Source organism: Bufo bufo, chromosome 2 (assembly GCF_905171765.1).
Source record: "Bufo bufo chromosome 2, aBufBuf1.1, whole genome shotgun sequence".
NCBI classification, from domain to species: domain Eukaryota; kingdom Metazoa; phylum Chordata; class Amphibia; order Anura; family Bufonidae; genus Bufo; species Bufo bufo.
This window is the reverse complement of record NC_053390.1, coordinates 351,507,268-351,532,228: the sequence shown is the minus strand read 5'-3', so window position 1 is coordinate 351,532,228 and position 24,961 is coordinate 351,507,268. Positions and strand designations below refer to the sequence as shown.

The window sequence follows — 24,961 nt, the reverse complement described above, 5'->3', positions numbered from 1 at the left end:
TATTAGATATTAATGTGACCACATCTTTGATTCCCTTTTTAACCTGATCCTTCACGGTTTGATGCTTTTGGTTAGCGCTAATGCATGTCATTGGCAGTAGTGACTATGTGCCTTCTCATGGTGAGCACTGTGCAGCTGCACTGATGTGTTTCATCAGGGATTGAAGGGAAGTTGAATCAGTACATGTTGTGCAGCATCCTAGCAAAGGGTGCACAGCAGATACCCTGGGTAGGGGACTTAAACCACCTGGCCGGCTTACTTTCTATTTTAGATGATCAGAGGATTACCCTAGACCACCAGAGAATAGCAAAATAAACTGCTCTGCTACTTTAGACCACCAAAAATATAATATTAAAAGGATTGTCCAGTTTACAGTGCTATAAAATGACAAAAATAACACTCCTCCCCTTTGCAACCACTTGTGCCGATATTTCCCTGGTCCCCTGCTAGCCTATATATTGGCTTCCAGCATGTTGACACATGCCCGCTGCAGCCAATCACTGACTGTCATGTGTCTGCACCGCTAAGGTCACATGTTGTGTCGACGCTGAATCGATGAAACCAGGTGAATAAAGACTGGCAGGGAACCTAAGAATTGTCAGCACGGGAGTGAAAGGATTGGTAAGGTATTGCTTATTTTGTTTACTTAGATGCAGACCCATTCATTTTAATGGGGCCACAAAAGATGCGGACAGCACACCATGTGCTGTCTGCATCCATACTTTCGTTCCGCGGCCCCGCAAAAAAAGCTAAAACCTGTCCTATTCTGATTTCTATCATAGGCCTAGCGGTCCCATTCCGCAATATGCGGAACGCACACGGCCGATATCCCTGTTATGCAGATCTGCAATTTGCACACTGAATGAGCCCTAAGGGTGTTATCACACATATGACTGGCCACACCTGTACTCTAAAACTATATACCTAAAGCAGGTACAGGTGCTGCCCGACAACTGTAGTGTGGTTAGTGCTTTAAAGGGAACCTGTCATCAACTTTCTGTTGCCCATACTAACAGCAGCATAAAGTAGAGACAGGTGAGTTGATTTCAGCGGTCTGTCATTTATAAGTTACAAGTAAGTGGTTGCCGAGAACCAACATCACAATCATTGTAGACTGGGCCTGGAAAAGAGTCACGGCCACCTGAGAAGAGTCCTGGTTATTCATGAATTCCTGCTCTCCCGTCCACCTGCTGATGACCGACAGTCTTCTACCTAGTTTTCTCCCTTTCTCTCTAGGAGAAAACTGCCAATCATCAGCAGATGGGCGAGGAGATTATAAATAACCATGACTCTTCTGAGGTAGATTTGACTCTTTTCAAGGCCTGTGCTGCAATGGTTATGATGCTAGTTCTCAGCAACCACTGACTTACATGAGTGACAAACCGCTGAAATCAGCATTTCTGTCACTACTTTATGCTGCCCTCAGTGAGCTCAGCATAAAGTTGATGACAGGTTCCCTTTAACCCCTTAAGGACGTAGGACGTACCGGTACGCCATGTTTGCCGAGTCCTTAAGGACCCAGGGCGTACCGGTACGTCCTAACTTTAAAATTTCGTTGCGGCGGGGGTTAATCGGAACAGGATGTCCGCTGAAATCATTCAGCGGGCATCCTGTCACAACGCCGGGGGGGGGGGGGGGGGGGGGGGGGCCGCATCGGCGATTGCCACAAACCGCAGGTCAAGTCAGACCTGCGGTTTTACCTTATCCGGTGGGCGGCGGTGCCATCGGGTCCCCATGCAGCTGTAGGGGGGACCCCGATGGCATGGAAGGCAGCGCAATGCCTTCCTTAGGCATCTGCGCTGCCTTCCGGTGACGAGCCTGTGAGATCCAGCCCCCTGGATCTCACAGGCCGAAAGCTGTATGAGTAATACACACTGTATTACTCATACAGCCAATGCATTCCAATACAGAAGTATTGGAATGCCTTGTAAAAGGGATTAGACCCCCAAAAGTTGAAGTCCCAAAGTGGGACAAAAAAATTAAGTAAAAAAAAGTTGAAAAAATTAAGTTTTCCCCCCCAAAAATTTAAAGTTTCAAGTAAAAATAAACAAAAACGTCATTTTCCCCAAACAAAGTAAAAAAAAAATAGTAAAAAATAGGGTAAAAAGACCCGCGGCGGATGTATGCGATCACGATCGCACACATTGAACCCCTCAAATGCCATGGTCAAATGTGACCACGGCATCTGAGCAGTCCAGAAGTGGCACCAGGAACAGCGTTTCCCGACTGAGATTGAGGAACCTGTTACAGTATAGTAATAGCCCAAAGCCTCAAGCAGGCTCCGGTAGCCATTACTAGAATATACCAATACAGGCCAGCAGGTGGCAGCAGTGTATTGGTATATTGTAAATGGAGTGTTTTACAGCATCCTGTCATAAGCTGTCATCTTTTTCAGGAAAATGGCATCAGAACCCATAATTCATAGTATGTGTGATTACAATATTAGAGCGACAGGGTAAGTTTGTTAGGGAAACTGTACAATTAAAAGGAGGCTCTAGTACCCTATTAAGCCATCTCTATCCTGGATACAAGATGAGATATGGTTGGGCATGAGGCATGCAAGTTCTGTATGGTATCTTGTGGCACATTTGCCCACAGATGTTGCAGCTGGGCTTGTAGATCTTGCACACTTTTAGGTTGTTGAAACTGGCATCCCAACTGGTCCTAAAAATCCTTGATTGCTGATAAATTTGGTGACTGGAAAGGCCAAGGAAGTGTTGCAGTCTGTCGGAGACATTTCTGGGAAACCCTTAGGCCTCTTTCACACGGGCGTTGCGGAAAAATGTGCGGGTGCGTTCCGGGAACACCCGCGATTTTTCCGCGCGAGTGCAATACATTGTAATGCGTTTTGCACTCGCGTGAGAAAAATCGCGCGTGTTTGGTACCCAAACCCGAACTTCTTCACAGAAGTTCGGGCTTGGGATCGGTGTTCTGTAAATAGTATTATTTTCCCTTATAACATGGTTATAAGGGAAAATAATAGCATTCTGAATACAGAATGCATAGTAAAACATCGCTGGAGGGGTTAAGAAAAAATATTTAAAAAAAATAAAAAATTTAACTCTCCTAATTAGTCCACTTGTTCGCGGCCCGGCATCTCCTTCTGGCTTCATCTGATCTCTGTGCAGCAACAGGACCTGTGGTGACGTCATTCCGGTCATCACATGGTACGTTACATGATCTTTTTTACCATGGTGATTCACCATGGTAAAAGATCATGTGACGTACCATGTGATGACCGGAGTGACGTCATCAAAGGTCCTTGACCTATAATTAATGCTCACCACAGGTCCTATTCAGTAAAGGGGACAGAAGTGATACCGGGCTACGCGATCAAGTGGATTAAGGTGAGTTAAATGATTTTTTATTTTTTTTAACCCCTCCAGCGCTGTTTTACTATGCATTCTGTATTCAGAATGCTATTATTTTCCCTTATAACCATGTTATAAGGGAAAATAATAATGATCGGGTCTCCATCCCGATCGTCTCCTAGCAACCATGCGTGAAAATCGCACCGCATCCGCACTTGCTTGCGGATGCTTAAGATTTTCACGCAACCCCATTCATTTCTATGGGGCTTGCGTTACGTGAAAAACGCACAAAGAGGAGCATGCTGCGATTTTCACGCAATGTACAAGTGATGTGTAAAAATCACCGCTCATGTGAACAGCCCCATAGAAATGAATGGGTCAGGATTCCGTGCGGATGCAATGCGTTCACCTCCCGCAACGCATCCGCGCGGAAAACTCGCTCGTGTGAAAGGGGCCTTACAGTGTGTGGGGGAGCATTTTCCTGCTGAAAAATACCAGTTGGAATGCCACACATGGCTGCAGGATGATCTGCACCAATCGCTGAGCTGTTAGTGTCCCTTATATAACTAGGTACTAGGGCTGAGCAACTGTCGTATGCAATGGCTCTGCAGATCGTCACACCAGCATTTGTGGCAGTGTGTCGCTCCACAGCAAAGGCATGATTCGAGCACACACCGCGTGTACTGACTGTTGTAGGATCCCAAACAGAACCTGGGTTCCTCACTAAAGATGATATGGTTCAAGGGGGCAAAATGCTACTGCATGATAGAGGCATGTCTAGCAGTCAATGATCTCTCATCAAAAGGTACACTGCCCAAAAGTAACCTCAGAGAGCATTTTTATAGGGCAGCGTGGGAAGCACGTTTACACCGTCTTATGGCAAAACCCAATGTCTAATCAGACCGCACCTGTAATCATTACAGATTTGCCTGCATGCAGAGTTTTCCAGCCATCGGACATTTCTATCTGCGTGCGTTATTTTTTGTCAATGAGTGTATAAAGACACTTGTGATACATTATCTCTGCTATAATATGGATACTGGGGTTGGAGTACATAAGTACTGTGTGGCAGATTGCCCACTAATTATGCCTTCTGTTTCCAATATTTTCACTGCTATTTGTCCAGGGCTTAAAGAAAATGTGTCATCAGAAAATGATCTGCTGTTTAAATCACGTCTTTATGTTTAACATATTTTAAATAATTTTTGATGTGTTTTTTAATTTTCAATGTCACTTTTTATATTTAAACTAAAACCAAAAATCCTGCAGTTTTTGCACTGGCCACCATGTCTAATAATTGCAGCTACTTCTTGGATTGTACAGATCACTTTACTGCAGTTAACTCATTTTAATCCTGCCTGTGATGATACCACCTTTGTATATAGATAAGACAGGATCCACGATTCACAATATGTGATTGTCAAATCTGATCTATTCTTTCCTTGTACAATGACCTCTGCACAGGGTACAGAACATGCCTAGAAAACTCTCCTATAAAAGTCAGTGAGCTCCCCTCCTGAACATTGTGTCTATGGACCATGGGGCTAAAGCAAATTTCTTAATGCTTTCTAATTGCTGTTAAGCACAGCTATGGCAGCCCCCATAATCATGTTCAGGAATTAAAATTTAAATTAAAAAAATATACAATACAATATAAAAAAATAAAAAGATGTGCTACGATCCGATTTTTTTAAATGGCAGATAAAATTTTTGGTGACACATTTCCTTTCAATATAGAGCTTGTTCAAGTCATTCAAAGCAACTTGGGCTCCAGGGATGTCTTGGTGTGAGTTATAAGGCTGCCAGTTCACAGCAGTTTCCTCAGATTTGTTTTCTTGAATGTTCTTTGACCTGAAGCTATTGAAGCAAATATAGACGTTTTTGTTTAGTACTATGAGTAAAAGGATTAGAATTTTAACCATGTTCTCCTATGTGCTTTAAGGGGAACCTGTCACCTCTCCTGACATGTCTGTGTCAGCAACTACGTGCATTCCCCATGTAGTAGTAATTTTACCGCATCTTTTTATATAACTTTTCTGTATGTTGTGCCATTCCTTTATTATTCCTGCTAGAAGATATGGGTGAATTACTAGCCGTTTTTTCAGTGAAGGTACAGATGGGTGTGACCAGTTGGGGTTGTGACCCTAAAGAGTCTGACACTAGCGGCACTAATTCCAGACTGTGCAGGCACACACCCTAAACTGGTAACACCCATCTGGACCTTCATTGCAAACTGCTAGTAATTCATCCATCTCTTCCACCAGGAATGATAGAGGAATGGCTCTTGGTAGACTCATAAGAATACATACTCTGGTATTGTTATTACAAGGGGGTGCAAGTAGTTGCTAACAGACATGTATTTAAGGGGGAAGTTTACAAGTCAAAATCGCTACTAAAAAAGTGTAGTTAGTACAGATATTGAGTAGATATTTCTGCTGATGAATTTGACCTGTTCTTGTAATGACGCCAACCCTGTATAGTGTTGAGAGAAGTTTGTAAATGCTTGAAGAATAAAGAAACCCCAGGGAATGTGAAAACAAGGTGCTCAACCCCTACTTCATACTTGTCAAATGTTGCATGCAGATCTCTGGTGTGGGGTAGTAGGATTCCTTTCTGAGATTAGCTGTTAATGTTTCAGAGCCGATCAGCTGGCCAGTGTGCAGAATTCACAGAAAACAGGGGGAGCCGGAGACCGTGCAGATTTCTGGAAGAACCGAGCCCAAAGAGCTGGGGCAAAGAAGAATGCTAAGAAGGGTCGTGATGACCCAACTTCAATCTCGTGGATCAGCACCAGATTCCCGTCCTATGAGAGGGTTATGCTGAGGGAAGGTAATTGCCATTTTCTATATTTCTTTATCCTTCAAGCTCACATGTCATTGTGTCAGACCACTTTGAAGTATATTTTGTGATGTGTATAATAAAATTTACTAAATAATACCCTTGCTATTTTTTCTAAAATGACAGAACACTTTGACAATTTGAGTTGCTGAGCAGTAATTTGTGTGTATTTTACAACAAGCTGTGTCTTAAGCCTCATGCTCTTGATCATGTGTGTTATGGGGTCCACAAACAGCGGATCCGCAAAATACGGAAACCGGTCATCTGTATGCCTCATTTTTTCAGGCCCAATAGTAGAAATGTGTTATATATATGACAGTCTAAGTCACCAACTTGTTAGAGTATAAATAACATTTTATTGAACAAACCTCCCAATGAGACAGTATTTTATTTTTTATTTTTTTTACAAATTATGCCCCCATTGTCTTATAGGTGCGGATCCCAGCGGTTGAGAACGGAGCCCCGAAAGCGAAGGAGGGCGCATGCGCAGCCTCTCTCCGTTCATTTTCTATGGGGCTGCCGAAAATAGCCGAGTGCTATATCGAGCCCATAGAAGTGGATGCGAGCGGCGGCCGTTCATGCACGGTGAGCTCCCATTAACTTCTATAGGGAGCCGGCTTGGTGGTGGCCGGACCGGAGTCCTCCAGCCACCACATTGCAGGGCTCCGTTCTCGATATAGGTACGCGTCCCAGTGGTGGGACCCACACATGTAAAACAATGGGGGCATATCCTAGCAATATGCCCCCATAGTATATGTATAATAAGACTGTGATGACATGGTCATCAGTTGGAGTTAAATGTGTATTGGTGTTGGATATGTGTAAGTACGTTATACTGTGTAACGTGTTATCAAAAGACTGTCGGCACCTACAGAATCTCGACCAGTGACTGGGGAAAACTGGGAGCTACAGATCAGCGGTTTGCAGTATCTCCTTAGTAAGGAAGAATACAGAGGCGGACATACTCTTCCTGAGTACTGGGGGTCTGTCACATTGGTGGCAACAGTGGGATGCTCTTCCTGGTCTAAGGAGACATTCAAACCACCACAGGGACCAAGTTTTCTGCTGACATAGGAGAAGAGCCACAGTTGCCTATGGCCATGGAAGCGCTGGCCCAGCTCCAGAATCCTGGTTCTGCCCAGGACATGTTGAGAGACTCTTTGCGCCGGGAGAGCTGGAGGGAGACTCTTCAATTGCAGCAGCACTATTGTGGCAAGGTCCTCTCTACATCTGAGGAACGATACGGGCAACAATGGGACTTGCGTGTTGCTTTCCTGGGAGAGCATCCCCGGGAGGAATGGCTGTCGGAGATGGATGAGCTGCTCCAAACGGAACTGATGATGGGTATCGGGCACTACAGTGGTATGTCACCCAATTGTGTCCATGGCTGGAGAACAATGATCCCAAAGAGGGCTATGACTTCGGTGGCCCGGGACTTATATTTGAGGCACTCCAGGAGGATCCACAATTTGGGAGTGCACAGGAGTGGAGAAGGGAGGACATATGTGATTTTAGGGAGTTGGAACTCCCCAGTGAGCTCTGATTGAGGACTGATTTGGACTTTGTAGTCGCACAGGAATGGGAGCTAGAACAGGCATACCAAAGACTGTTCGACATTGCTAAACAGCATGCCCCAGCAACCACAGATGTCATGTAACTACTAGTCCCATTTGAAGAGCTGGCATCATGGCAGGGCCCTGCTGACCTCTGCCCAGCACCAAATGCACCTCTGAAACTCCAGGGAGCCAGGGCAGGCAGCCCCTCTCCCCGACCGCAGGCCGATGCAGTGGAACTACTAGCCCCAGCTGAAGTCGTCATCAGGGCAAAGCTCCACAGGCCTCTGCCTACAAGAATCAGTGACCCTGGAGACTCTCTGCAAGGCCACCAAACTGGCAGTTTACTTCCCAGCAGAAGAGCTGGCAACAGGGCAGAGTGCTGTTAGCCTCAGCCCCGCACCCATAGCCCCCCTGAACTTTCTGGGAGAGATGGCGGCCAACCCATTTCCTCGTTACCAGCTACAGAGGTAGGGGACCTGATAGACGGGTGCTGGGGGACACTCCATATGGCAGGTGGAGATGGGATCGAGGTCTCTCCACTGGCCCTACAGGGATGCTAGGCGGTCGGCCCAGATCCCCAACAGCAGCCGGAGGTTCAGAGAGTAGGGACAGTCGGTCCTGCTCCACAGTGGCAGTATGTTTTGCAGGGAGAGGAGACAACCGGCCTCTCTCCCCAGCGGCAGTGTACCTTGCAGGGAGAGGAGAGCATAGTCTCCCTTCCCCAGTGGCAGTGTACCTTGCAGGGAGAGGAGACAACCTGTCTCTCTCCCCAACCTCAGGGGGACAGCACACCTAACTCCGATGGTGCGAATGGGACCACGGTCTCTGCACCAGACCTACAGGGATGCTGGATGGCCAGTACAGATCCCCAACCAACCCCGCAGGAATGCCAGGAGGAGAAGGTAAGCGATCCCTCCTCTCCACAGCAGACCCGCGACCAGGTCCTAGGGGTAGTATTCCCTGACCACATCCCAGTGGAAGAGCTGGCATCTGGGCAGAGCGCTGCTGGCCTCTGCCCTACCTGTCCCTTTGTTACAGGGCAGAACTGCACACCAGTTTGCCCAGCTGAAGCGCTGGCACCAGGGCAGGGTACCGCTGATCTCTGCCCACAAAGCAACCTCCAATCCCAGCCAGAGAGCAACACGGAGACCCAGGGAGAAGAGGTAGCCGACCTCCCTCCCCAGCGGCAGATGGAGACCCAGGGAGAAGAGGTAGCCGACCTCCCTCCCCAGCGGCAGATGGAGACCCAGGGAGAAGAGGTAGCCGACCTCCCTCCCCAGCGGCAGATGGAGACCCAGGGAGAAGAGGTAGCCGACCTCCCTCCCCAGCGGCAGATGGAGACCCAGGGAGAAGAGGTAGCCGACCTCCCTCCCCAGTGGCAGATGGAGACCCAGGGAGAAGAGGTAGCCGACCTCCCTCCCCAGTGGCAGATGGAGACCCAGGGAGAAGAGGTAGCCGACCTCCCTCCCCAGTGGCAGATGGAGACCCAGGGAGAAGAGGTAGCCGACCTCCCTCCCCAGCGGCAGATGGAGACCCAGGGAGAAGAGGTAGCCGACCTCCCTCCCCAGCGGCAGATGGAGACCCAGGGAGAAGAGGTAGCCGACCTCCCTCCCCAGCGGCAGATGAAGACCCAGGGAGAAGAGGTAGCCGACATCTCTCCCCAGGGGCAGTGGCATCACTCTCTTGCAGCAGAGTCAAACGGACAAGTTGGAAGAGGTTTTGGATTTATCTTGTCCGACTAACACAGGTCCAGACCAGTTGGGGGCCTGGTACCTGATTAGTCTACTGTTGGGAGGGGAGAAATGTGACGGACTGACCCGTCACTGGGGCTGCTGGAGAAGCCTGAGGGCTAGCCTCCTTCCTAGCTACTACGGACCTAGGATTTTGGAGATCCCCCTTGTTTGGTTGAACCAGGTGGACGGTAGTTGCAGTGGAGCCTGTCCCTACAGCCATTCACTTTCACAATCTAATACCAGCCTTGGAAACACAATGCGAATGCTGATGGACTATCTCGCCAAACAGAACTGGAAGGGTGACTAACATGGACATCCCCAGGTGGACCAGTAAGGGGTCTCACCGGGTCTGACATCCTTTAACTTGGGGGAGCTATATGACGACATGGTCATCAGTTTGAGTTAAATGTGTATTGGTGTTGGATATGTGTAATTATTTTGTACTGTGTAACTTGTTATCAAAAGACTGTCAGCACCCCCCTTCCCTCCCCTTCGTTATTTCCCATTGTACTCTGAAAGAGCTCAGGACAATGACATTTTGTCCAGGCTCCTGCTAGGACTGTCTGGAGCTATTTTAGCAGGTGGACCGGTGTGGTGCAGATAGAATGTCTGGGGAGCAGAAGGGGAATGTGATGGGATTACAGTTTCATCTGATCACTTTCTGTATATAAGTTTGTGCAGTTGCTCAATAAAGCAGACTTTATTTCACCTACACAGAGTCTCGACCAGTGACTGGGGAAAACTGGGAGCTACAGATCAGCGGTTTGCAATATCTCCTGAGTAAGAGAATACAGAGGTGGACATACTCTTCATGAGTACTGGGGGTCCATCACAAAGACAACCCCTTTAAGAGGTCACATTTACTGAAATCAAAAGCTATTTAAATCATAAACATCTTAACAGGCCAAGTTACACGTTAACATAGGGCTCCTTCTTTGATATTACCTTGACAATTCTTGCATCCGTGGTGCATTGTCATGCATGAAGATGAATTTGCTACGGAAGGCACGGTTCATCAGTATAAAAGTATCGAGAAACCCCTTTTAAACATAAAAACTTGATTGCAACAATGGGTAATTTTCTAATGACACATTCCTTTTAAATGTGAATTTTCTGTCACCTTACTAATAATGTTGTCTTCTTGTCACAGCCGGCTTTAAAAGACCTGTTGTGGTGTTTGGCCCGATTGCAGATGTAGCCATGGAAAAATTGGCAGCAGATATGCCAGATCTATTTCAAATTGCCAGTAAGTGATCTTTTCGGGGATCCATGGGTGTACACGTTGCCAATATTTAGAAACTTGTTGACAATCTTATTTTACTCTTGCAGAGACCGAACCTAAAGATGCTGGCTCTGAGAAATCAAATGGGATAGTGCGATTAAATACAGTTCGACAGATCATTGAACATGTGTGTATGCAAGCAAAGTTGTAACTGCATTACTTCATATTGCATAGGTTGAAAATTGGTCTTTTCTATACCAATTAAACAAATGTAATTGTTAAATTATAACCCTTATGCCGTTTGCTATTAGATGAGCATCTAGCCCTTTTTTTTAAATGCCATTACCACCTTTTGGGGTACAACATTCCATAGTCCTACTACTCTAACTGTAAAGAACCCTTTCCTGTATTGATGTCTAAATCACCGTTTCTCCAAATGTTAGGAATGTCCCCTAGTCATTTGTAAAGTCCTTGGAATGAATGAATGAATTCTTTACCCTTTTTTTTTTTTATCAACCACGTTTGTAAATGAAATAAGACATTATTACTTATGGTACTTCCTATAGATTTCACTATTTTAAGCTGTAAAAGGTTGTCCAACTACAGCAAAGCCATTCATCCCTGTGACTGATACATTTATGGTCATTATATATTGATTCTTTGGGCTATGTACACACTTGAAGTGGCTTCAGTTCATAACACAAGTGAGTACGCTCTGCCGAATTCTTCATACAAGGACTACCACCTGCTGAGACTTGCCCCATTGACTTCTACTTGAGTCTGTTAGGTTCTAATATAATTATACATATGATTCTGACTATATCTGTGACCAGTAGTGTATTCAATACCAGTTTAATGGCAGGAAATATGAATGAATTGCCATTTTATTATTTTCTTACATTGCCTTTTCTATTCACTTTGGTTAAGGATAAACATGCTCTTATGGATGTTACTCCTAAAGCAGTGGACTTGCTCAACTACACTCAATGGTTCCCTATAGTCGTGTTGTTCCATCCAGACAGCAAGCAAGGAGTAAAGACCATGAGGCAAAGATTGTGCCCAACATCAAACAAAAGTTCTCGGAAGCTATATGAGCAGGCAAATAAGCTGAGGAAGTCCTGCGCTCATCTCCTTACAGGTAAGTAGGGCAACAAATGTATTATTACATTTATCCTAGTTTCCTAAGACTACAACATGATGAAAGTGCTTTTAGCTCCATGTTATCAGGGCTATGTGGAGATCCGGCAGGTAAATTGGCACTGCCATTTTTTGTAATTAAAACCCAGTCTGTGTCCACAATTTTTTACCCAGAGATTTTATGGAATACTGGATGTTTTATCATAAAACCAAAATGTACATGCTACTGAGGCTGCAGGAGAGTGTAAAGGGGTATTTCAACCAAATACATATAAGTCCTATCAGTGTCATATGCCATATATGACTGAACAGAGGGGTTTCACCTTTTGGGAACTTCCAGCTGTTGACCCTTGACCACTGTTGTACTCAAAACCGGCATGCAGTTACCAATATAAGTAGCAGAGGCAGGAGACCGAAGAATGCACCCCGTCCATGCTTGTTCATACTGTTACACTCTAATACAAATGAAGAGGGTACTTGAGGTGGCCCTTTACACGGGCTGAGAATCGCACAGAGTATCGCTAACGAGTGTTCTTAGTAACGTTCGTTAGTGATGATCAGGAGGTGAACATGTACCACAAATGAACGAGGGAACCGCGATACAAATCTGCTGACAGATGCCCTTTAAAGTTACACCCAAATTATTTTTAGGTGTGTAGTGTCCTACAAGTAAGGTTTTCTTACTTTCTACTGACTGACTGTTTGGTTTTCTACACAGCCACTATTAATTTAAACTCTTCAAATGATAGCTGGTATGGAAGCTTGAAGGATGTGATCAAAGACCAACAGAGAGAAGCAGTCTGGGTGTCAGAAGGAAAGGTATGTATTTTATTTCTTGGCCCAAACATTAAAAGTGTTTTGCTATTATAAACCCTGGGAGATTAATGTCTGATGGGTGGGGAATGACCACTGGAGGTCATGTGTTCCCTAGTTTAATTGGAACAACAGTCATGTACTCCATTCAACTCTATAGGGTTGCTGGAGATAGGCGACTGTTTTTAGTCATCTATCTTCAGTAATCCAATCAAGTTGAATGGAGTAGCCACATGCATGCATAACTGTTGCTCCATTCAAACCAGAGAACACAGGGCCCTGTACCCATGATCAGCGGACGCCCTAGCAGTTGGACCTTTGCCGATCAGACACTTCTCACCAATTATGTGGCTAAGGGACCGTATGAATGAGTCCGCATGCATTCCACAATTTTGCGGAACGGCTGCAGACCTATTCATTTCAATGGGGACGCAAAAGATGTGGACAGCACACCGTGTGCCGTCTGCATCCTTTGTTCCCTTCCACAGCCCCGCAAAAAATATACAGCATGTCCCATTCTTGATTGCAGACAAGCATAGGCATTTCTATAATGGGCTGCCCGTTCTGCAAATTGCGGTCTTCTGAATGCACCCTAAGGGAAAAGTGTTTATAATGGGACAACCTCTGTAAGATCACAAGACACTCGGGGGTGTTCTACCAGCAGTCTCAGAAGACAGACTAGATCAAATTTGAGATGTAGCAGACAAATTAGCATTGCAGTTAGAAAGGGCAGATTTTCCAAACTTGGATCATTTCTTCTGTCCCTCCAGGGCATGTGTATTTTAGAGACTTCTCTTAAGTAGGTGCATTTATGAGACGTGATAAATATTTTTTATTATATTATTAAGGGGCACCACTGTATATGTGCTCTGCTGTGCGGCATTGCAGTTTGTCTTGCAGGCATTATTGCTATATGGATTATTGGGCATTATTGTAATATGGATAAATTGCCATAACAAAATATTACTGTTTAAGCCCTAAGGGTTCATGTACGTATTAAAAATGTTTACCGTACACGTGAATATTATAAAAAAATTCCTTCATTGATGGTAAATATCCCCCTATGTATCGTGAGCATGCTTAATCATATTCCATGTATTGTGACATATGTAATGTATCCTGCCACTGTTGCAGAGTGGTTATCTGTTTTGGCTCATACACCTCTCATAGTAACACATTCAACTTCTGGATTCTATATAATTTTGTGAAACTGTAATCTGATTACTTAATTTTTTTCTTTCTTAAAAAAAATTTGAAACCTGTAGGCAGATGGCGTTGATGAGGATGAAGACCGAATGTCCTATCTAACTGCAATGGGAGCTGACTACTTGAGCTGTGACAGCAGATTGATAAGTGACTTTGAAGACACAGACGGGGAAGGTGGGGCATATACAGACAATGAGCTGGATGAGATTGTGGATGATCCAGTGCCAGTTTCAGCTATTAGCCGGTCATCAGAGCCCGTTCATTTTGAAGAGGTATGTTAAGGGGGTTGTAAGTGTTCATATCAATGACTTGTGACTGCATTGTGAAGTTAACCCCTTAACGACCTCTGATATGTGTTCTTACAGTGGTCGTTAATGGGCTTTATTCTAGGCTGCTACCTTTTTATGGTGACCTAGAATGAGTGCTGCAAGGGTGCGCCTGTGCAACAGAGAGCAGGAGTCCGGCTCTCATATGAAAGCTGGATCAGCGGAAGTGCTGACCTGGGCCGCTTAGCCCTTTAGATGCCATGGCCGCTATTGACCATGGTGTCTAAGCAGTTTAGAGGGAGGGAGCTCCCTCTGTCAGGCATCAGCACCACACAAGTGAGATCACTGGGTCTTTACATGGCAGCTGGAGGCCTAATGAAGGCCACTTGGTTTACCTGCAGTGTATGCCCTATCAGTCTACTCATTTCTGGTGCAGCATGATGTTACCTGTCAGCAGGGGCGGGCTGGGAACTTGGTGTCCCTGGAAAAAATACTAAAAGTGGCCCAGTTTTGTAGTCTGGTCCAACTTTATGGAAGGCAGGGCCAACACGAGTAGGCGGGACCAGCAATACCATATTGTGGCACATTATACCACCCCAACAGAGCCAAATACCACAGTCCATCACAAAATACTGCCATCAACACAAAATACATCCCCAAAAATGTCCAGTAGCCGGACGCGGGGAGGGTCCAGGCGGCCCCATGGGCATCGGCCCACCGGGAAATTTCCCTGTAAGGTCTTTGGCCAATCCGCCTTTGCCTGTCAATATAGTAGTGATAGTTTAATACATTGTACTGCATAAACAGTACAGTGCATTGGAAGCAATCATAAGATTGGCTGTCAAACTAACCTTGTGGAATTAATAAATAGTAAAAGAAATAGAGTTTATTTGAAAACATCCAGGTTGCAAAAAAATACACCTTGCCTTAGTGTTGAGAAACACTGCTGTAGAGCAATCTTGGGAAATTGTTGAGTGGATCCTAAAATCCTGCAGAATAACATTTATTTTGGTACACATCATTTTTCAGCCCGTAGTTAAGCCAGTACCTGAACCAAGAAGTAACATGAAAAACGCCAGCAGCAAAGAAGTCCTACGAGAGCCAAGTCCACCTCCATTTAAACCAGAACCACCAAAGGTATGTTTAGTCAGCAGTGTACTGATCGATGTACATAACGTGAACACAGTTCATGTTATGTAATTTTTCCTACACTTACATGTTATACCTGGCCATTGTTTCTCCTATTACCATATTTTTCACTTTATAAGATGCACCTTTTTTCGCAAGAAAAAAATCTTGCTAAAAAGTGCCTGCATCTTTATAAACGGCAGTCAGGGAGATCCAGCATGGCTAGACCCTGGACTGCTTCTTTAATGATCAAGCAGAGCGCACATACAGCGCTTTGCCTGATCAGTGAGAGAGCTGTGCATCTGCACTCGCCACCGATCTGTGTGATCAGCGGCAGCAGGAGAGCACATGGGGAGGAAGGTCCTACGCTGTACTGAAAGGAAGTGAAAACTCCAAGTACAGCTTAAGGACCTTTGATGATGTTATCAATGGCAGGAGCCAGAGCAGAAGAACTATATAGCACACACTATGAAGGGAAATGTTTTTTTATTTATTTATTTATTTATTATTTTTTTATTAAAGGGGTGTGTATGTGTAGCAGTGCTGTATCGGTGTGTAATTAACTGTGCTGTATGTGTACCAGGACTCTGTGTGTGTGTGTGTGTGTGTGTGTATGTGTGTTTCAGACAAATACATAAATAATGTAGCAGAAGAAGAAGCATGTCAGGACACAACAGAGCAATGACGCCAGTACGTCTTATAAAGCGAAAATTGTGGTATTTCATTTATCTGTGGCATTTTTAAATCTATATCCTGGTGTGAATATTATATGAGATAAATTATATTTATGTAGTATAGCCATCCATTTAAGATCATTTGAGATCTAGATGCCAGTTCTTCCACAATCCTCAGAATAAAAGTATTGCAGCGCTAGTTAAACCATCATAGATCATTCCTACACAGCGGTGCTTGCAGCGCAGCTCCATTTACTTGAATGGTCAGGAGCGCTGCTGTGCAGTGGTAGTGCTGAAGGCACTTCTGTCCCTTTGCTCTTAAGATCAGAAGGGGTCTCATAAGTCAGATTTCCACTTTCCAAATGCTATAACTTATCTTAGTGATATGCCATGGCATTATAAGATGGGACCAAGCCTTCGACAGGAAAATCCATTCAACATTTTAAATATTCAGTTATGCCACTAAATTGGTTTAGAAAGACTTGCCATACTTCAGCTCTATCATGCTGCAGGTATAAGGTAGTAGACCTACATAAAAAAAGTCCATGAGTGTGTTCATGGACATGTTTGATATAGTCTTATGACATGACAAGCCGTATCTGCCTCTTAAAGCTTGTACTTTTGTATTTTCGTTTTACAGGTGAAGCCACAAGACAAGGATGAGCTTTATGATTCTCCTCGCAGTTATGACGCTAAACGAAGTAGCTCCAGTGTAGCCAGCAGTGAAATCTCAGGTGAATCTGCCAAGGCTGTACCCCCTCCCGTTGCTGCTAAGCCTGTGATTGGTGGGAAGCCCATTCTGAAACCACCTGTTACTGTTACCACCTCAGCTGGGATTCAGGATGAGGGACAAGACGGTGAAATGCTAAAGCCACCCAAGTCTGTATTAGGAAAAGTGAAAATATTTGAGAAAATGGATCACAGTGCAAGGCAGCAAAGGATACAGGAGCTACACGAGGCACAAAATGCACGGGTAAGAAATGCCTGTGATCAGCACACATGGACCTTCTTCCCCTCAGCTATAAACTTCCTAATTTTTTTATTAAATTTGTTTAAAAAAAAAAAAATTATACAATTTGTTATCCGGGATTTTTGTATTGATGTTCTTTTCTTAGGATAGGCCATCAATATACAAATCCTGGAGAATTCCTATAAAAAGACAAGCTTTGTAAAATTTCATATGGTTTAGAAAGGATTATGTAAAACGGTAAGTTGTATCCTCATTACATATTTAAAGTAGATATCCAACTATTAACACCACATCATTTTTAGGTTCAGATTCTGTGCCAATTAATGTATTAAAATTACATTAGGTCTTAATAGTTTCTTATTTTTATAGCTGACTATTACAGTATATTGGAGTTAAAGGGGTTGGCCACTATCTTTATTTTTGCACATGTGCTGGGAACAGCACATGAAGGCAAATGGTGATACTGTTATTAATCCATTGGCACTGATTACTTTTTTTTTATATGCTTAATCCTTGTGTACGACATTGATTGTTACTTGTAGCCTGGCACCGTGGTTCAAAAATGTATGCTGACGGAGGGTCATGTGACTAGTACTGTCTATCAGTGCCCTTCATTGACACTGCACATTTTTAGAAACGAGCGCATGCTCAGTGTTAGTCAGTGGAGGTCTCTGATGGACTGGAATGGTCACATGACCCTCCCACTCGGTGTCCTGTTTACTATTGCAGTCTTTGGCGATTCTGTGGTCTGTCTGTTAATCCTTTCACAAGGTCCTAGATTGGTCTAGCAACCGATTGGAAGCTCATGATTTTCCCATGAAGGGGGTGGCAATTGGAGCACAGAGAGCGCCCTCTCCCCCATTTATATCAATCGGATGCTGCAGTTGCTATTAACCTAATTTGCCATCTTCAATCCCAGTCACTGCAAGTCTGTAATGAAAAACTAAAAAGCTATACAGCTCCCCCAAAACCAGCACTGTATAATATTCCTCGGTGTAGTTAAAGGCAGCACATATCATCCCTTGGATTCCAGCTGCTAGCTGATATTCCACAAATGCATAAGTAGATTTAGCCCTTATAGGTTAAAACTAAACTTTTTCTAAAGAAACATTAAAACTTCATGGCATTCCTTAGCTTACATATTTCACGCATGTAAGGCTTAATCATAGCATAAAATAAAGAAAAACAGGTAAAAGGTTTTAAAATTAAAACGGCTAATAGAACCAAAATTCACAGGTCATGTGATCTGAATGTGTTCATTCGGGTAACGTGATTTGGAAGGCATGTGGACAGGAACCTCCTGATTAAAGGAAAAGACATGGTTAAAGGGAAAGAAATAGAAAGGAATAAGTACAATAGGGCGTTCTTGTAGGATTAAAGTCAATAGGTTGGGGAATCGGAAGAATTGACCTGCATCGTTAAAGACGAGGTTCTAGTTAAAAGTAAAGTATGACTGGAGGAAATTTCCCACCTGCAGCATAAATTTTATGTGGAATGACCCTTAATGGCTGAAAGGTCATAGTTGAAAGTAAAATATGGTATCTCACCCAAAATAAAGTGTGGATGGAAAAAAATCATGGTTGAGGAAAAAATCCATTTAAAAACCTAGAAGACATAAGTATAGTATAAGCAGGGCTGGCCTTAGGTGTTCAGGCGCCCTGTGCGAGCTAATCTCGTGGCGCCCTCCCCCCCCACGTTCACCTAAACATACACAAAGAGGAAAACAATCTTTGTAACAAACAGTTTTCTTTAATTACAGATAATTTAAGTGCAAGTGCAAACAAGTACAATCATACCCAGTGTCACCCTTACCCAGTCCCCTGCCCCCCTTAAATTAAGGGTGACAGACACTGGGTATGATTAAGGGGGAAGGGCACTGGATAAGGGTGCCACTGGGTATGACAAAGGGGCAGGGGACTGGCTTTAGTTGACACTGGGTATGATTAAGGGGGGCAGGGGACTGGGTAAAGGTGAAGGGTATGATTAAGGGGGGCAGGGGACTGGCTATGGGTGACACTGGGTAGGATTAAGGGGGGCAGGGTCTAATTGAGGGGGCAGGAGACTGGGCAAAGGTGACAGTGGGTGTGATTTAAGAAGGGCAGGGGACTGTGTAAAGGTGACAGGGTATGATTAAGGGGGGCAGGGGACTGGGTAAGGGTGACAGGGTATGATTAAGGGGGCAGTGGACTGGCTCTGGGTGACACTGGGTATGATTAAGGGCCTTAATCATACCCAGTGTCACCCATAGCCAGTCCCCTGCCCCCCTTAATCATACCCTGTCACCTTTACCCAGTCCCCTGCCCTTCTTAATCATACCCAGTGACTGTCACGGTGTCACCCACCTTATCCAGTCCTTTGCCCCCCTTAATCATACCCAGTGTCTGTCACCCTTATCCTTATCCAGTCCCCTGCCCCCAGGCCCCATTTAAAGAAAGATATTTGGTAAAAAAAAAAAAGAGTACCGCACCATACCTGTTACATCCAGTGACATCTCCTGTGATGTAGACTTTCCTCAGCATCTTCATTCGGAGATAGGACCGTCATGATAACTTCTTTCAGCCGCGTCTCGTCTCTGTAGAGTTTCGGCCAAAATTTTGGGGATTTCTCACTTTACTATCATCCTCAGATAACAGACCTCCCCTCCCCCGTAGTGCCCATAACTATAATGCCCTCTGTATAATTATAATATATACTGGCCCCTCTATATTATTATTATTATTATTATTATTATTATTATTATTTCCTCCTCATTATTATTATTATTAATATTATAATGGCCCCCTCTGTAGTATTATAGTAATAATTATGCCCCCCCTCAGCCCCTCTAGCATACAGTCCCATGTAAGACACATCACTTCCCTGCCTTCAGCCCCTCTAGCATACAGTCCCATGTAAGACACATTACTTCCCTGCCTTCAGCTCCTCCAGCATACAGTCCTATGTAAATAATATCACACTCCCTCTCTTTGCCGCCTGCCTTCAGCCCCTCCAGCATACAGTCCCAAGTAAGGTACATCACTCTCCTGCCTTCAGCCCCTCCAGCATACAGTCTCATGTAAAATACATCACTCCCCGCCTTCAGCTCCTCCAGCATACAGTCCCATGTAAGATACAACGCCCCTCCAGCATACAGTCCCATGTAAGACACATCATTTCCCTGCCTTACCCCCTCCAGCATACAGCCCTATGTAAAATAATATCACCCCCTTGCCTTCAGCCTCTCCAGCATACAGTCCCATGTAAATAATATCACCCCAACTACCCTCTCTTCAGACCCCTCTAACATACAGTCTCCAGTACAAAGATGATTCCTTCTCCCTTCAGCCCCTGCAAAAAGCCCCCCCAAGTAAAAATAACAGTCACTATTCTCCTCCACATACTTACCTGCAGACTTTGCTCCTGCTCTGTAGAATCTCCTGCACATCGTTAGGCCCCGCCCCCTGGATGACGAGACTCCGCCTATTTCCCTGACATCATACCTCCTAGGATCAACTACATTCTAGACACTACGCTCGCTCTACTGCCTCATAGGCTTCAGGCGCTGAAGCCTATGAGGAAGAACGGAGGGGACTGGAGCCATAGGCTCCCATGATCCTCATTTTAGTGTTTGCTGCCTGGCGCCCCCTGCAATTTTGCGCCCAATCTCGGCTCAGGTCGGGCCGGCCGGCTGCTGTACCCTGTAGAGAACGACTGCGAGCTGTGTCGGCCGCCGGTCGCCCCTGTTGCCATGGCGCCCTGTGCGGCCGCACAGCTCGTACACCCCAAAGGCCGGCCCTGAGTATAAGGTTCATGTGAAATTAAAATCAATAGCTTAAAAATGGCTTCCATGGACCTGTAGGAAAACAGCAGTGAGATAATGAACATATTACCTAACAGGAGGTATATAAGTAAGCAAATAGTTGTAAAAAAAAAAACTGTTATGAAATTTAATTAGCAATAAGTGAGGAGTTGCTGTGAAAATGAAAAAGTTTACACTTTATTCTAGGTGAAAATGTCCCCCAGTCATACCTTTTTAATTATGACCTCCCCTTTAACATGTCATCTGTTTCTGACTTATAAATTATATGTGAGCAGCCATGAGATACAGACAATCATATCTGTACCCAGATTGTTGGGGACACACAGAATGGCATTGAGGGTCGCAGGTTTTGCACCCCTTACCCAATGTGAATGTCCACCATTGAAAAACATTTTGTTTTATTTTCTTAAAACTAAAGAGGTCCAAAGTTATTCCCTGAATACTGTCATAATATACACTTCTTGCAGGCAGGAGGACACGTAGGTAGATAAGATGGATTAGAAAATGTGCTAAAATTCTGGTGAAATGTGTGGCAAAAAACAGAAGCAGGTGTCTTGCACCACATTTAAAGGGGTTGTCCGGGTTCAGAGCTAAAACCCGGACATACCCTTATTTTCACCCAGGCAGCCCCCTAAGGCTAGCATCGGAGCATCTCATGAATGTGTATGGCAGCTTTAAAAGGGCTTTCTTGAGATTTTGATACTGATGACCTATCCTCTGGATAGGTCATCAGTATCTGGTGGGGGTCAGACACCCGGACAGCTGTTTGAGAAGGTAACTGTGCTTGCAGTAGCGCTATGGCCTTCTCCAGCTTTTCCTAGGCCAGTGACAACATGTTCCTTGGTCACATGACCTAGGAGCAGCTTAGCTCCATAGAAGTGAATGGGACTGAGTGTGATACCAAGCACAACAGTTATACAATGTATGGCGCTGTGCTTGGTAAGTACGGAGAAGGCCGTGGCACTTACAGGAGCACCGGTGCCTTCTCAAACGGCTGATTGCTGGGGTTCCCGGGTGTTGGACCCCCACCAATCAGATACTGATGACCTATCCAGAGGACAAGTCATCAGTATTAACTTCTCAGAAAACCCCTTTAAGTTGACACTGTCTTAGATTAGTAAATCTGCCCTATCGTCTTACATAACTGCTACTTTCACCAGCTTTTGTGCTTCCCATACATACAAGCTCAAGATTTTGTGTTTGTTTCTGCAGTTGGAGCTGGCACAGAAACTTCCTGATATCTATGCTGTTCCTATAAAGCCACAGAAACCTGAACCGATTCGACCTCAACCAACAAGGTAACTGGTGTTTAGTCCCCTGTACGGATTGCTTTAGTTGGGTTATGGTTGGAACAAATGGAAGCTTTTGATTATATTATTTGTAAGGCTTTTTGGATAAGCTGGTACTTACAGACTAAAAAGGTCTTTTCAGCTGAGTCTTTTACATGCGCTGCGGCAGTCAGTTGATGTTATTGGTATATTCTTTGAACTAGCCTTTTATATAGTGCAGTTTCTCTTTACTGAATCAGTGCTGGTCATATGATTTGACGCAGAACTTAGCTCATTTCACAACCAGGGCATCTTGTTACCCCCTTGATGTAAGCAATGGAGGTTCCCATAGATGAAAGCTGTGAGGCACTGAGAACAAAGCAGCTTGGAAATTTGTATACATTTTTCATATAAATGAATACATGTTATTTGATGAAATTACAGCACATTATATACCGCTTATTCTAGTTTGGTTGTTGTTTTGGAGCTGGCAGATCCCTTATAAAAGACAATCTGATTAGCTACTAAGGGCAAAAGGGAAACTTTTTGACTGGGAAAGTTTTCATGCATATACCTATATAGTTACCTAGATGAACATTTCTCAAATGTGTTACACCAGTTTTGTGGCGTTAAAATGTCGCAAGTAGTTTTACACAAAAGTTGCATCTCTACACCAGTCATCCCCCAGGTGCACCTAGGTTTGGGCGATATCAAAAATATTTCCACGATAACTATATTAAATTTATCGCGATAATGATGTATATTGCGATAAATGCCCATTTAGAAGAAAAAAACACTTGAGGCCACAAGGAGACATTATACTGTATGGAGCACTGGGGCAGCCACAAGGTGACGTTATACTGTATGGGGCAGCCACAAGGTGACGTTATACTGTATGGGGCAGCCACAAGGTGACGTTATACTGTATGGGGCAGCCACAAGGTGACGTTATACTGTATGGGGCAGCCACAAGGTGACGTTATACTGTATGGGGCAGCCACAAGGTGACGTTATACTGTATGGGGCAGCCACAAGGTGACGTTATACTGTATGGGGCAGCCACAAGGTGACGTTATACTGTATGGGGCAGCCACAAGGTGACGTTATACTGTATGGGGCAGCCACAAGGTGACGTTATACTGTATGGGGCAGCCACAAGGTGACGTTATACTGTATGGGGCAGCCACAAGGTGACGTTATACTGTATGGGGGCAGCCACAAGGTGACGTTATACTGTATGGGGCAGCCACAAGGTGACGTTATACTGTATGGGGCAGCCACAAGGTGACGTTATACTGTATGGGGCAGCCACAAGGTGACGTTATACTGTATGGGGCAGCCACAAGGTGACGTTGTACTGTATGGGGCAGTCAGTGTTAAGCAGCACTCCAACCCAAAATAGGGGATGATTTTTATACAGCGATCTTCAGGATACCTGATAGTGATCCATGGGACAGGTGGTGCACGTGGATGGGGACCCAGGTTTGAAGGTCCCAAATGTTCCAAATGTACTGTATGTGACACTGGGGCAGCCACAAGGCCCTCCCCTGAGTATAACATACATGGTCATAGACAGACATAACATCTTTATGTAAGACAGTTGTGTCTCTCTGTCTCACTCTCCTTTTCCTCCATCACTCGCAGGCGAACTCTGCGGGGGTCAGAGTGAGACTTTACCCGCCTCATCGCTCCAGAGCCAGGCCGGCTGCTGCGGGCAGTAACTGTAATGGGATGCAGATTTTGAAGTGGTCAGCGCACTTGACCGCTTCTATGACATTGCGAAATGCCGCGGTTATTAGGAAATAGCAATATCGCCATATCGCTGTTTCTTAATACCGTGGTATATCGCTCAACCCTAGGTGTAACTTCACTGCAAAAGGTGCAGCTAGGTTGCATTGAATGGGTTTTTGCCAATGTCATAAATTAGGCTTAGGTGCACAGCCGAAAAACTAAGCTCAAGTACTCCAACGATGATAAATGTCCCCCAGTGTTTAAATACGGCTAGTTTGTTGATGTCTACAAGTCTTTTGACTCATTTCTTTTCTTTCCTCCTGAAGTTCTCGTCCTCCAGAACCCCAGAAACCGGCTGCTTGGTCATACATGGATAAGAGAGGAAGTTACGGAAGTGATGAAGAGGAAGATGATTATCGCCGCCAGTTGTCTGACCAGTCAAAGCGAGGGTTTTATGCCCAACCAACAAAATACAGGGATACTGAATTGTGAACTTTGCTCAAAAAGAGAGGATACAGTGTATCTGGTGGTTAATATTGTACAGGAATATAGATTCTTTTTAGATTAAATGTACCGTGTTCTTTTTGGGTAGGAACATGCGAAACGTTTGCAGGATTTGTTCTGCTTGGTTTCTTTTACGTGTCCTATTACAGACACTTCAATTTGTATTCTAAACTGATGAACCACAGTGATCGATATTGTGGTCTTTTGGTACGATGTAAATATAAGAAGTAGGGCTATATACTGCAAAGTTGTTTCCTATGTTTATTTGTCCTGAAAGCTCCACCTATACAGCAGGGATGGTTCCGTTTTGGCATACTTACCTCTTGTTGTGAGGATGCTGGCAATGTCCTGCTTTCTAATAACATTCCAAAAACAAATTTTGATAAGTGCCTTTTTTGGCGTAGAATTTCTTAAACCTGTGATGCATTAATTTAAAATAACTTGGCTGTTAATGTTCCTTTGTCTCAAATCATTGGGCTAGTATGTCTCTCTGACTAGTGTTTGCCTGTTACAACCAGGCTGGGAAATACATAGCCTGTTTTTGTATTTTTTTCTCCTGTTCTGTTTTCAGTAATAAAAACCATTTAAATTACAGCTCTCTGAATTGTAAACTATTGTAAACACTGATTCAACTCGACCATTTTAGACTTTCTTTTCCTCAAAAAGATGTAATGTTTTCTATGCTTCTGCAACAAAAGGTGAGATACAAATGCATAGGTACCGCACAGCGATTATTAGATGTTCAGTTAGGGTATGTTTATAGCCCTCTCAAACATGGCTGTACAGCTCTCGTGCATCTTGACCT

General features: G+C 44.4%; 1 protein-coding gene across 4 annotated transcripts in view; it reads left to right on the top strand.

Annotated features, from left to right (window-relative positions):
* Positions 1-24,748, top strand: part of TJP2 (tight junction protein 2) — a 173,478-nt gene extending 148,730 nt beyond the window's left edge. For all 4 annotated transcript variants that reach the window (XM_040417095.1, XM_040417094.1, XM_040417093.1 and 1 more), the window contains 10 exons: positions 5,950-6,140; positions 10,589-10,684; positions 10,768-10,847; positions 11,588-11,798; positions 12,516-12,616; positions 13,876-14,088; positions 15,112-15,219; positions 16,525-16,857; positions 21,866-21,951; positions 23,979-24,748. In XM_040417095.1, the coding sequence (XP_040273029.1) occupies positions 5,950-6,140; positions 10,589-10,684; positions 10,768-10,847; positions 11,588-11,798; positions 12,516-12,616; positions 13,876-14,088; positions 15,112-15,219; positions 16,525-16,857; positions 21,866-21,951; positions 23,979-24,144 (1,585 nt within the window). In that variant the 3' untranslated portion in view covers positions 24,145-24,748. The remainder of the gene's footprint in view (positions 1-5,949; positions 6,141-10,588; positions 10,685-10,767; positions 10,848-11,587; positions 11,799-12,515; positions 12,617-13,875; positions 14,089-15,111; positions 15,220-16,524; positions 16,858-21,865; positions 21,952-23,978) is intronic.
* Positions 24,749-24,961: the final 213 nt, after the last annotated feature.